General features: G+C 39.6%; 1 protein-coding gene across 2 annotated transcripts in view; it reads left to right on the top strand.

The window, feature by feature from the left end:
* The first annotated feature begins 642 nt into the window (after positions 1-642).
* The window catches only part of LOC150085862 (uncharacterized), a 140882-nt gene continuing 129754 nt past the window's right edge, over positions 643-11770 (top strand). For both annotated transcript variants that reach the window (XM_090374276.1, XM_090374275.1), the window contains exon 1: positions 643-1236. In XM_090374276.1, the coding sequence (XP_090230402.1) occupies positions 708-1236 (529 nt within the window). In that variant the 5' untranslated portion in view covers positions 643-707. The remainder of the gene's footprint in view (positions 1237-11770) is intronic.

Below are 11770 nucleotides of genomic sequence, written 5' to 3'. Positions count from 1 at the left end.
GCACAAATACGGGTTAATGTATTTAATTACGGGAAACCCTAAAATAATAATAATATACCAACATTTTAAAGTACTTAAATTGCGTAAGGCGTTTGTTATAGAGTTTCTGCATTACACGTTCCAGTGTAATGTGGAAACTCCTCTTTGGACCAATCTTGCTACTCGGTTGTTACACGCGGAGAGCTTTAAAGGAAAGCATTTGGCTTAGTTCATATTGAGGTATTCATAATGCTCAATGTGTAATGTATTTGAGGCGGTTAAACTTTAGCCCAAACAGTTTTGCAATCTTATTACGCATTGTTAAATTATTATAATGGTTTGTAGAATTCAAGTGTTGTTAAAATGTTTTTTTTTTTTTGGTACGCTCTCAAGTTGATTATCGTGCTTTTGAAAATTTTTAAAATTCTTCTTTATTCACTCCTTAAATTATGGTTAGGGAAAAAAAATGCTTATTATTATTGAATATATATAAAAAAAAAAAACTTTAAAGCAAACACTAAGGAAAATTAAAAAAGTTTATTTTATTCTCAGTCTTCAACGTTTGGTGGCCAGTGTTTGTCTACTGCATATGAGTGTTATTTATTGTGACGGGTTACTAGGCATTCGATTCTCAGTATTTATTTTTGAAAATTGTTTATGCCATTGCATATTAATGCTGTGCAATCACGTTATCATTATACACTTGTTAAACTACAGTGTCTGTCACGATGTCGGTTGACAGAGGTTTTACATGGATGGATGACGAGACATCTGTTTTAATCGATATATGGAGTAATGAAAGGGTACAAGCCGAATTAAATGGATCCAAAAGAAATTTTGCAGTTTATGAAAATATTGCTTTTCAGATGTCGAAAATGGGATTCAACAGGACAGCTTATCAATGTAGAGAAAAGGTAAAACGATTAAAAAAAGAATATTGTGTAATGAAAGAATGTATGCTCAATAATACTTCGCCGAAAAAACCCATGAAATTTTTTGATCGCGTCGACCATGTTTTAAGTGGTCGAAATCAGTCAGAACAAGATACGAGTCCCTGTCATGAAAATTTTTCGGAGTGTGTGCCTAGCCTAGAATCAGATACGTCTAACAGTTGTTTTGGAAATGAAAAAACGAAGTCTGTTGACGAGCCGCCTGAAATGCGATATAGGCAGATCGAAAGGTTAAAACTTGCAGAGTGTTCTCCTAGACCGGAAGAGAAATTATCAGAAAATGGTGATGCGGATGCGCAGGAAAAAGGTTAGTATTCACCCCTCCACTTCTAGGTTAAAAAAAAAAAAAAAAAACGTTTTGTTGATAAAACTTTAGAACAGGACCACCCTCTACCAAAATGACATACCTAACCCTCTATGGTTAGCGTTAGTTAGGGTATTAACCTCCCCCCCCGCCTCGGTTTTATAATCCGGAACTCGTTTTCCTATTTTAAAACAGCGGGAAGGGGGGGGGATAAACACCCCTAAGAGTGAGGCAGTCTGGAGGAAGAGACCCTATTCTAAAGATCAGCTAATAGGATCGTATAACCCCAAACCTTTCTTTTTAACTAGGTATACTAGAGATTAAACTGATTAATAAGCAAAAAAGAAATAAATACACTGCCAGCTGAAGTTATATGCAAAACTGCATTCACTCTAACAAAAAATCGTGGTGATTAGCAACCAATTATTGTGAGGTAATGGGTGGAGCTATACATTCCCATCACTCCTTGTCACACAGTTCCATGGGTAAGCACCACAAACTGAATTTAGCCAAATATCCTGTGAATGATTCCATCATACTGATGACATGAAAAAAAAAAATTCAGCTAAATGGGTACCAGAAAATTGAAAATTTAAATGCAGATGAGAAGGGAGAAGAAGGTAAATTGTGTAAAGGCAATTCTTGCAAAATATGCCAAGGATTAATAACTGCAGAAGGGTAAATCCATTGTGGATAAGTGTTATTCTTCCTCTCTTTTTAACATTTCAGGATCAATTAAAGGCCAGCAGTCATGAGGAACTCTCCAGAGGAAGCCTCTTTCTGCATGTTGGTGTTGCCAGCCACCAGGCTTGAATAATTGAAGAGACAATCAACCACTGTTTTTGAATTGTTGTCACCTCTACCCTATTTTCCAGATATGGTACACTTTGGTTTGCTGTCTGTTTCATGCACTAAAATAACATTTGAAAGGGTGGCATTTTGAGACAGATATTATTAGTATTCATCTGGTAGAGATGTGGTTAGGGGTTCCACACAGTGGCTTCTATGTAAGTGGCCTAGAAAAGATGAAAATATCATATAAAGTCTGTAAATAAAGAAAGGAAAATAACAAAGTTCACTTTTCTTGTAATTGTACATAAATTTTAAAATATCTAGTCAGCAAAAATAAAGCAGCTCACCTTGATTTCCTGTAGTCCAGGAGTAGACTCATTAAAATAACAATTTATCACCTTTTTCATGTTTGTTGATGAATAGAAGTTTTTGTTCAGTAGAAAGATCAACAGTTTTCTGTTTTAACATGGACAGAAAGTAAACAAACCAGAGAACATTAAAATTAACCAAACATTAGTAAGCCCGAAGAATTACTGAAAAATGTGACTAGAGTGGGCTTTGTTGATCAATTCAGCCCTGGAAAGATTGTGCAAGGCTCAAGAGGTAGAATTTTTTTCAGCCTGGACTGTACTTGTTAACAGGGGAGACTGCTTCTACAGGGATGGGATACACTTAAATAGAAAGGGTGCAAGAATGTTTGCTGATGCTATCGAGGCAGTGTTAGGTGGGTTGGAAAACTGCTAGATTGGGGGGATACAAGGATAATAGATTAACAGTAGCCACTGGCAGAGGTGAAAGTGATTCTTGCACTGCTTCTATTGGAATGAGCCGCAGCCTGGAAAATAAAATGCAGGATATTTCAGAGACTGCTGGGAATCATTGGGGTACAAATAAACACGTAGGTTGTGTTAGGGTAGCTATAAATAGAAACAGGTGCATGTATACTTGCATATACACCAATGCTAGGAGTTTAGTAAATAAATTTAATGAATTTGAGGTATTGCTCAAAACATCAAAGGCAGATATTGTTAGGATTTCAGAGACGCGGTGTCACACAGATATAAGGAATGCAGAACTGGAATTTGAGGAGTACAACGTCTACAGAAAGGATAGAGAGGATAGGAAGGGAGGAGGATGGGTTATGCTATTAGTTAAGAAACACATAAATTTTAAAGAAGTGAGGCCATTCGACATCGCTGGACAGTGCAGTGTTGAGTCAGTTTGATGTGACATACGCATTGGGATATCAAAATTGAGAGTAGGAGTGTGCTATAGGCCTAATGACTCTGATTAGTATAATAAGAAACTGTACAGGGAAATAGAATGGGCCAGTAAATCAGAGACTCTTATAATGGGAGAGTTTAATTTCCCAGATATTGACTGGAATTTGGGGACTGGTCACTCACACAATAGCAAGGTTTTTGTGGATTTATTGGATGATTGTTTTCTACATCAGCATGTTCGGGAGGCAACTAGAGGGAGTAATACTCTTGATTTGATTATCAGTAGTGATTCTTCATGCATTAAGAATCTGCAGATAAATGAACTACTATGTGGCAGTGAACACAGTGTGCTGAAGTGGGGTTTACTTAAAGAGGTAACTACCATCAGGGGTAAAGGGAAGGGTTATTTCTTTCGTAAAGGCGACTACGATGGAATGAGACAGTATTTAAATTCTATACAGTGGGACCAACTGATGATGTTACTAAAAGCAAATTCAAAATGGGAAGCATTCAAAGAACTTATCTGGGAAGCTACTAGGCTTTACATACCAACCAAGAAATATAGTTCAAGGTTTAGGCCTAAATGGATGTCAGATGAACTAATGAGCCATATGGCAGAGAAGAAAAATGCATGGGATACATACAAATTAACACGTGCACAGAAGCCTATGATAGATACAAGTTGATCTGTAACCAAGTTACAAAGGAGGTTATGCAGGCGAAGACAGATTATGAGAAATCTTTGGCAAGGGATGCAAAGAAAAACAGCAAAGAGTACTTATGTAAACTCTAGAAAGAAGGGGATGAATCAGATTGGTCCACTTGATATCTATGGTTCAACTGTTTATGATCCTGCTCAGGTAGCTAACAAACTAAATGAATATTTTGCATCGATAATTACACCTGAGGAGTTATTCAGCGAGGTGAATGCCAGAGGTGAATTTCTCCTCCACTTTACTCTCAGTAAAGTGGAGGAGAAATTGTTGAAGCTCAAGACAAGAAAGGCACCTGGGGTGGATGGGATCTATCCAGTTATATTAAAGGAGGCAGCAAAGGAAGTAAGCAAACCCTTAGCCATAATTATGAGAGCTTCCTTGGATTCAGGGGAGGTACCCATAGACTGGAGATGTGCAAATGTGACCCCAATTCATAAAGGAGGATCAAAGGCTGACACAAGTAATTATAGATCTGTGAGTTTAACTTCTGTTCCCGGAAAATTAATGGAGGCACCGGTTAAAGAAACACTGCAGGATCATCTAGACAAGACTTCAGTTATAGCTCGGACACAGTATGGTTTTGTTAAGGGGAAGTCTTGCCTGACCAAATTGATTGGATACTGTGATGCAGTCACAAAAGAACTCGATGCAGGGAATAACTTTGATATTATATACTTGGATCTTAGAACGGCTTTTGATACTGTTGCACATGGAAGACTGCTGCACAAATTGGAGCAGTGTGGCATTGGAGCCAAATTGCTGCTATGGATAAAGGGGTGGTTGAGGGGGAGAAGACAGAGAGTGGTAATCAATGGACACTGCTCATCGTGGACTAATGTTATTAGTGGAGTCCCTCAGGGTTCAGTGTTGGGTCCATTATTGTTTTCTGTATTTCTAAATGATATTGATGATGGTATATCAAGCTTAATGCCCAAGTTTGCAGACGATACGAAGGTTGGCAGAGTTGTCAAGGACACTACTGACACTATGCTGCTGCAACAGGATCTGGAAAGGTTGAGCAGATGGGCTGAGAGGTGGCAAATGAAGTTTAACATTGACAAATGTAAAGTACTACATATGGGAAACAGCAACCCCAGAGCAACGTATCAACTCCGAGGTACTACATTGACAGTGGTAGAGAATGAAAGGGACCTGGGGGTGGTGGTGCAGGCAGATATGAAGTTCTCTGAGCAGTGCAGACAGGCTGCAAGAGTAGCTCATGGAGTATTGCCAATGATATACAGGAATTTTTCCAGCAGGGATAAGGAGGTGATTATTCTATTGTATAAGGCAATGGTCAGGCCACACCTAGAGTACTGTATACAGGCCTGGAGGCCTCATTTCAAGAAGGATGTAGAGCTGCTGGAACGAGTACAGAGAAGGGCAACAAGATTAGTGAATGGAACAAAGGGGTGCTCTTACGAAGAAAGGCTTAAGTTTTGCAAATTACAGTGTCTGGAGACTAGGCACCAGCGAGGTGATCTGATAGAGGTGTATAAAGCCTTGAATGGTTTGAGCATGCTCAATACTGATGGGATTCTCCTCTTGCTCAGAATAATCACCTGAGAGGGCATAAATTCAGTGTAGGGGCACGTGCCCCTACACTGAATCCACCACTGGGTGTCCTTAGGCACATCTCACCAAGTAGGATGTGCATAAGGACACCATTATGAGGAAATCTTTGGATTATTTCAAGAAGAAACACACCGTTGGAAAGAGCTCAATGAGTAGTTTTAAAATATCTTAAAAATTAAAAATGGCAGCACCAGACAGGAAAATGTGAGTAATTTTTATTTCCCCCCTCCCTATTTCCATCACTAATGGAGCTAAAAATTTAAAAATCACATTAGCTATGCGTTATTTGATGCTTATCAAGGGAAAACTATTCCGATTGAAATCAATCAGTTACTTTGTGTTAAAATTAAAAAAACAATTTTTTATTGCACTTTGATAGCGTGCTTCTTTGTACTGTCGTTGCTTCCGTAGCCAGGTGGGCAGGAGCAGCAGTGCGTAGCACATGCTTCTTGATTAGACCGGGGTTCGAGCCCGTGAGCCACCAAATACGGAGGATGCAGAAAGGTCAGGGAATGACCACCACATATCCCCAGAGCAATATGGCCTTAGTTGCTAATGCTCCTAAATAACAATAACAGGAGAGGATTGTACTAAGTAACTCTCCTTTTGGTGACAAAAAGGTTGCTGAATATTTAGTTAATAATTCTATAAAAGTCATTTATAAATTTTGTGAATAGAAGTATTTTTTAACAAGTTTCAAAGCTGTAGTTATCTCAGCAAGGAGCTACTCAGAGAACCAGTGTTGAGGCGCCACTGGTTAGGAGGTGCCTGCGCTGGTTGGGAGGTGCCTGTGCAGAGTCTTGCATGGCCCTCACCTACCTGTCATTTCTCCACCAATATTTTAATCGCCTCTCCAGGAAGAATTCGGAGTCGCTTCTCCCCACCCTTGTCATTCAAAACAACCGGAAAGACTCAAATAGACGTTTTAATTAGTTCCTCAGTTTTAGGCCAATACTGGGTACTAAAAACTTTTTTCAGTTACCATAAAGTTACCATTGAGATACTACACTAATGACCATTCTTGACTATTGACCCTTCATCCTTAGTGCTGGGCACTCAGTAGTTGACCGATTTATTTTTTTTAGGCACAGTTTACATAATTAGACGTAGTATTCCAATATACTGTGGAATTATGACAAATACACCAAAACCCACAAAGCAGCAGTAAAGGATGCAAAAGTATATAATATGTAGGTGCCTCCGTAGCCAGGTGGGCAGGAGCAGCAGTACATAGCACACGCTTCTTGATTAGACTGAGGTTCGAACACCTCCGTATTTGGTGGGTTCAAAAACCCACCAAATACGGAGAATGCGGAAAGGTCAGGGAATGACCACTGCATATCCCCGGAGCAATATGGTCTTAGTTGCTAATGCTCCTAAAAACCAAATAACAAACAAACAACAAACATATAATATGTAAGAATGTGTAAGACTGATAAAGTTTCCATAGATGGAGGTGAAAATTACACAAAGTGCCAAGGTCTAGAAGGGCAAGGATAGTAGAAAAAAGAAGTAATGTAGATCTTAAAATTTATGATGAATTAAGAAAATTATGGGCTGAACTGCAAAGCCAATTTGGAGGTGAAGGAACTGTAAAGTAAAATTATTATTAAAACCAAATGATTAAATAAGATAAAGGTAGTAAAGCTGTCATGTGAAATGGGTGGGCAAATTTAGTTACAGGTTGAATCCAGGGAAGGCAAAAATGCAAAGTCTGATGTCAGCGGAAGTAAATATTGATACATGGTTAGGTATTTCATCAAGGGACCACACATAACCATGTATCAGGAACTGTGTTTCTATACTTGTCCATAACAGTAGAAGAAAAGGTAAAGCCAAAAAGCACAATGAAAAAAATTTAGCACATTCTTTTACAGTATGGACAAGGTAGTCTCAATGCGTTGTCAATGAAATGAAAATTATTAAGGTAAAAATAAGGATATGGTTACAGAATATATAATTAAGTGTTTTCAGAGTGGGAAAAAGGTTTTGAAATATATGTATATTTTTGAGTAAATATGGAAAAATATTTTAGTGTTGGAATTGTTAGCTATATAGTGCAAGGAAGCCTGAGGCTGATGCTGCACCAGCCAAAAAAAATTTCCGAGTTACCCTGAGAGAGAGAGAAAGAGAAGAATGATGATATCCAGCTCAGGACCCTGGATGTGCTGAGCCCATACTCACCTCCTATTTATTTAAAAAAAAATTACTCTTTATTTAAATTAAATAGTAAATTACTATTTATTTTAATTCTTCTAATATTCCAACACTTCCTCTAATATTCCAAGCCATTTTAAAATCTACATTACTTCTTTATTTTTACTATCCTTACCCTTCTAGTCCGTAATTTTCCCCTCCATTTATGCAAACTTTATCAGTGATATCTATTCTTTTTTTTTTTTTTTTTTTTATGAGAACCCCAAACACGAGAGGTATTATAACCTATAGTACTTAGTACCGTGCTTGGGTTGGAGGTTGAGAAGACGAAAGAAGATATTTGTTGATACTGGACTTGAACTTCTGTAGATTGTAATTTTCAGGAAATACGTATAAAGGAAGGTTGTTCCAGAAAACGGCAGTTGAATGAATAAATGAGGAAGATGAAAAGTTGGTTCTGTGGGTTTGAAGTTGGACAGTAAATGGATGTTGGCTGGTGGCGGCACGTGTTCGGACTGTTTTGAAAGAGAGAGCGGGAATTATAGAAGCCAATTCAGAAGAACAGTGCCCGTGGAAGTATCTGTAGAAGAGGCATGCAGCAGAAACGGTGTGTCTATGAGAAAGCGAGTGGAGAGACTCTGTTAGAGATGAATCATTAATTAACCTAACTGCCCTCTTCTGAATGGAATCAAGAAGCCTGAGAGAGGTTTTGGGGGCACCACCCCAGATGTGCGAACAATATTCCATGGCAGGGCGGATTTGCGATTTATACAGAGTGAGCAGCTGTTTGGGAGAAAAGTAACGCCGAGAGCGAAAGAGAAAACCAAGTTTTTTAGATGCAGAGGAAGCAATATTTGTAATGTGCTTGTGCCAAGAGAGATTAGAAGTCAGGGTAATCCCCAAAAGAGATATATCATTTTGCCTAGAAATCGGAGTGTCACTAAAGATAAGCATAGGAGCAGAAGAATCCTTTTTGCGAGATATAAGACAAGATTGAGTTTTAGAAGGGTTGAAATCAACTAAGTTGTCTTTGCCCCACTGGAGAATTATCTGAAGATCGGCATTTAAGGAATTGGCAGCGGATTTTCGAGAACTTGAAGCTGATTGAGCTGGACAAGGTTTCTCAAAATGGAAAGTTGAATGCAATGTGCTATCATCGGCAAAACTATGGATAGGATTTCCAGTCAATGGAAGAAGGTCATTGATATACAAGAGGAAAAGAGTGGGGGAAAGAACTGAACCTTGGGGGACACCGGCATTAGTGGAGAAGTTAGAAGACAGAGAGCCATCTACCATCACCCTCAGTGAGCGATCAGAGAGAAAACTGGATAACCAATTACTAAAAACAGTTGGCAAACCATAAGATGGAAGCTTGTTTAGAAGACCTTTATGCCAAACACGATCAAAAGCCTTTGAGATGTCAAGAGCAACTACTTGTGTTTCACCAAACCTTTCCATTGAATTAGTCCATAAATGGGTAACATAAGCCAGAATATCACCAGTGGATCGACACTGACGGAATCCATACTGGCGATCGTTGATCAGACGGAAGGTTTCTAGGTAGTTTAAGAGTTGGCGGTTAATTGATTTCTCCATTACTTTAGAAAGAGTAGAAGTAATTGCAATGGGTCGATAATTGGATGGGAGGGATTTGTCACCCTTTTTAGGAACTGGCTGGATATGAGCAAATTTCCAAGCAGAAGGAAAAACACCTTTGGAATAAGAAAGTGAAAAAAGGCGGCAAAGAATAGGAGTAAGTTCAGGAGCACAGGTTTTGAGAACAAGTGGAGAAATACCATCAGGACCTGGAGCTTTCTTAGCATCAAGGTTCATCAAAATCCTTCTGATATCCTTTTGACGGAAGACCACAGGAGGCATTGAATGGAGCGTGTTAGGAATGGTGGGAGGTGTTTTACCAAGATCATTAATACATGAGCTCAAAGAAAAATGGGATGCTAGCAGGTCAGCTTTATCCTTGGCTGAAGTGACAACGGAACCATCTGGTTTGGGCAGAGGTGGGAGCAGAGATGGGCAAAAGTTGCGGCCAATAGCTTTGGCAAGAGACCAGAATGCTTGGCTACCATTAGGGCAAGAAGCAAGTTTTCTACTCTTAGCCTGTTCAAACTCTAGTTTGGACTGATTAATAACTGCTTTACAATTGTTGCGAGTTTGGTGTAGGCAGAAAATGAAACTGAAGAATTGGAAACAAGCTAATTACGATATGCAACGTTCTTCTCTTGGACAGCCTTAGCACATTTATTGGAAAACCAAGGTTTAGACAAAGGACGAGATTTTAAAGTGGAGTGTGGGATAAAGGATTCCATTCCTGCAAGAATAATTTCACTGACACGATCTGAGCAAACGTTGACATCAGAAGTTTTGAAACAGTAAACAGACCAAGGAAAAGAAGAAAAGAAGTCTCGCAGGTCATCCCATTTTGCATTCTTGTAATGCCAAACGATACGAGGTTGGGAATAGCCATGAGATAAAGGTTCCATTGGAGAAGAGGCAATCACCAAGTTGTGGTCTGAAGTGCCTAAAGGACCTCTCACTTCAACCTTGTACTTAGATGGGTTGTTTGTGAGAAAAAGATCAAGCGTATTGGCTGTATGATTAGGATTGTCTGGTATTCTTGTAGGTAAATGAACAATCTGTGCTAGGTCATTAGTAATTGCAAAAGCCTCAGCATCTCGACCTGCTGGGTCGGTGTGACTAGAAAACGGAAGCCAGCTGGAGTTGTGAACGTTAAAATCACCAAGGAAAATTACCTCACTGTTAGGAAAGTTGCACTGGAGAAAGTCAAGTTGCAAAGAGAGGAAGTCAAAGAGCTCCAAGTGATTAGTGGAGTTGGGAGAACGGTAGAGACAACAGATGAATTTTACACAATGAGGTAGAGAGATTTTAAGCCAGAGAAGATCAAAGAGAGGAGATTCCAAATTGCCAAGTCTCTGACAGGGAATATCAGAACGGACATATGCACAAGTACCACCTTTGAGGCGAAAGGAATCATACAGCAAATAATTTGGACATCTGAGATGAGCAGTAGTTGAATCAACTGATAACTGAGATTCAGTCAGAAAAAGTACATGGGGTTTGGAAGACTGCAAGTGGAAATGGACATCGTTGAGATTAGAATTGAGACCACGTATATTTGTGAAATGAATTAGGAAGTCCTTGGGAGGTTTAGATCTTTTCGCAGATAAGCTTGCTCTATTATTTTGACAATTCATGGTGTATTCAATAGTAAGAAAAAGTGGGTGGGACATGCTGTATGAAGTAATGAAATTTTTGGATATAGCGTACATGTGGTAAGAATATACCCAGATCCTTAACATAACGTGGCCTCGACAATGCTCCCCGCATACACACTACTCGGACTCCCTCCAGTCACTATCTGGCAGAGCAGAGGTAGCAAGATTATACACTAGCTGATCCGGAAGCTTCCTAGAGAGTTACCAATAGGTTCAGTCCGGTGTACTAACTAGCGGCCGGCCTGCGAACACCGTTTTAGAGCTCTACCCTCGAAATGTAAGGAATATTGGATCTCGCCACGACATTCATCATAACCTCAAAAATCATCAATCATACTGCATGATGGAAGAGATAGGGAAGGGTTGGCCGGAACTTAGCTCTAGAGACTAAACATGGGTTCCACCACTTCAAGCCTCCAATAAGCAAAGTGGTGGTATTTCACCGGTTGATGAGAGTCATCTACCACCTAGTACTGCCTGGTAACATAGAGGGGCGGCGGTCCTCCATGTGGTGCGGGCGCCACACCTCGACCCCTGCTTACGTTGGTTCACACCTGGGTGGTCAACCACCATGTACTTGTGCATGAAGGTTATACCCAGGATTACTAACAGTCCCACCATCGTGAAGGTGCAAGCAGAGGATTTGGCTGTCATAGACCGTCCGGACTTCACCGAAATTGGGTCCACTTTGACTTGAGTGTCACCCTAATATCAGTTCCATCAGCGTTTTAGACTCCCAGGTAGCAAGAACAGCTTGTCTGGCATATCTGAGAGAATGTCTGTGACAACCTCAAGGACCATATTATTACATATTACATATTTA

This window comes from Mastigoproctus giganteus, chromosome 5 (assembly GCF_048544385.1).
Source record: "Mastigoproctus giganteus isolate SK-2022 chromosome 5, ASM4854438v1, whole genome shotgun sequence".
Taxonomy (NCBI): domain Eukaryota; kingdom Metazoa; phylum Arthropoda; class Arachnida; order Uropygi; family Thelyphonidae; genus Mastigoproctus; species Mastigoproctus giganteus.
Note: the sequence above shows the minus strand (reverse complement) of the source record. Positions and strands in the feature narration are given on the sequence as shown.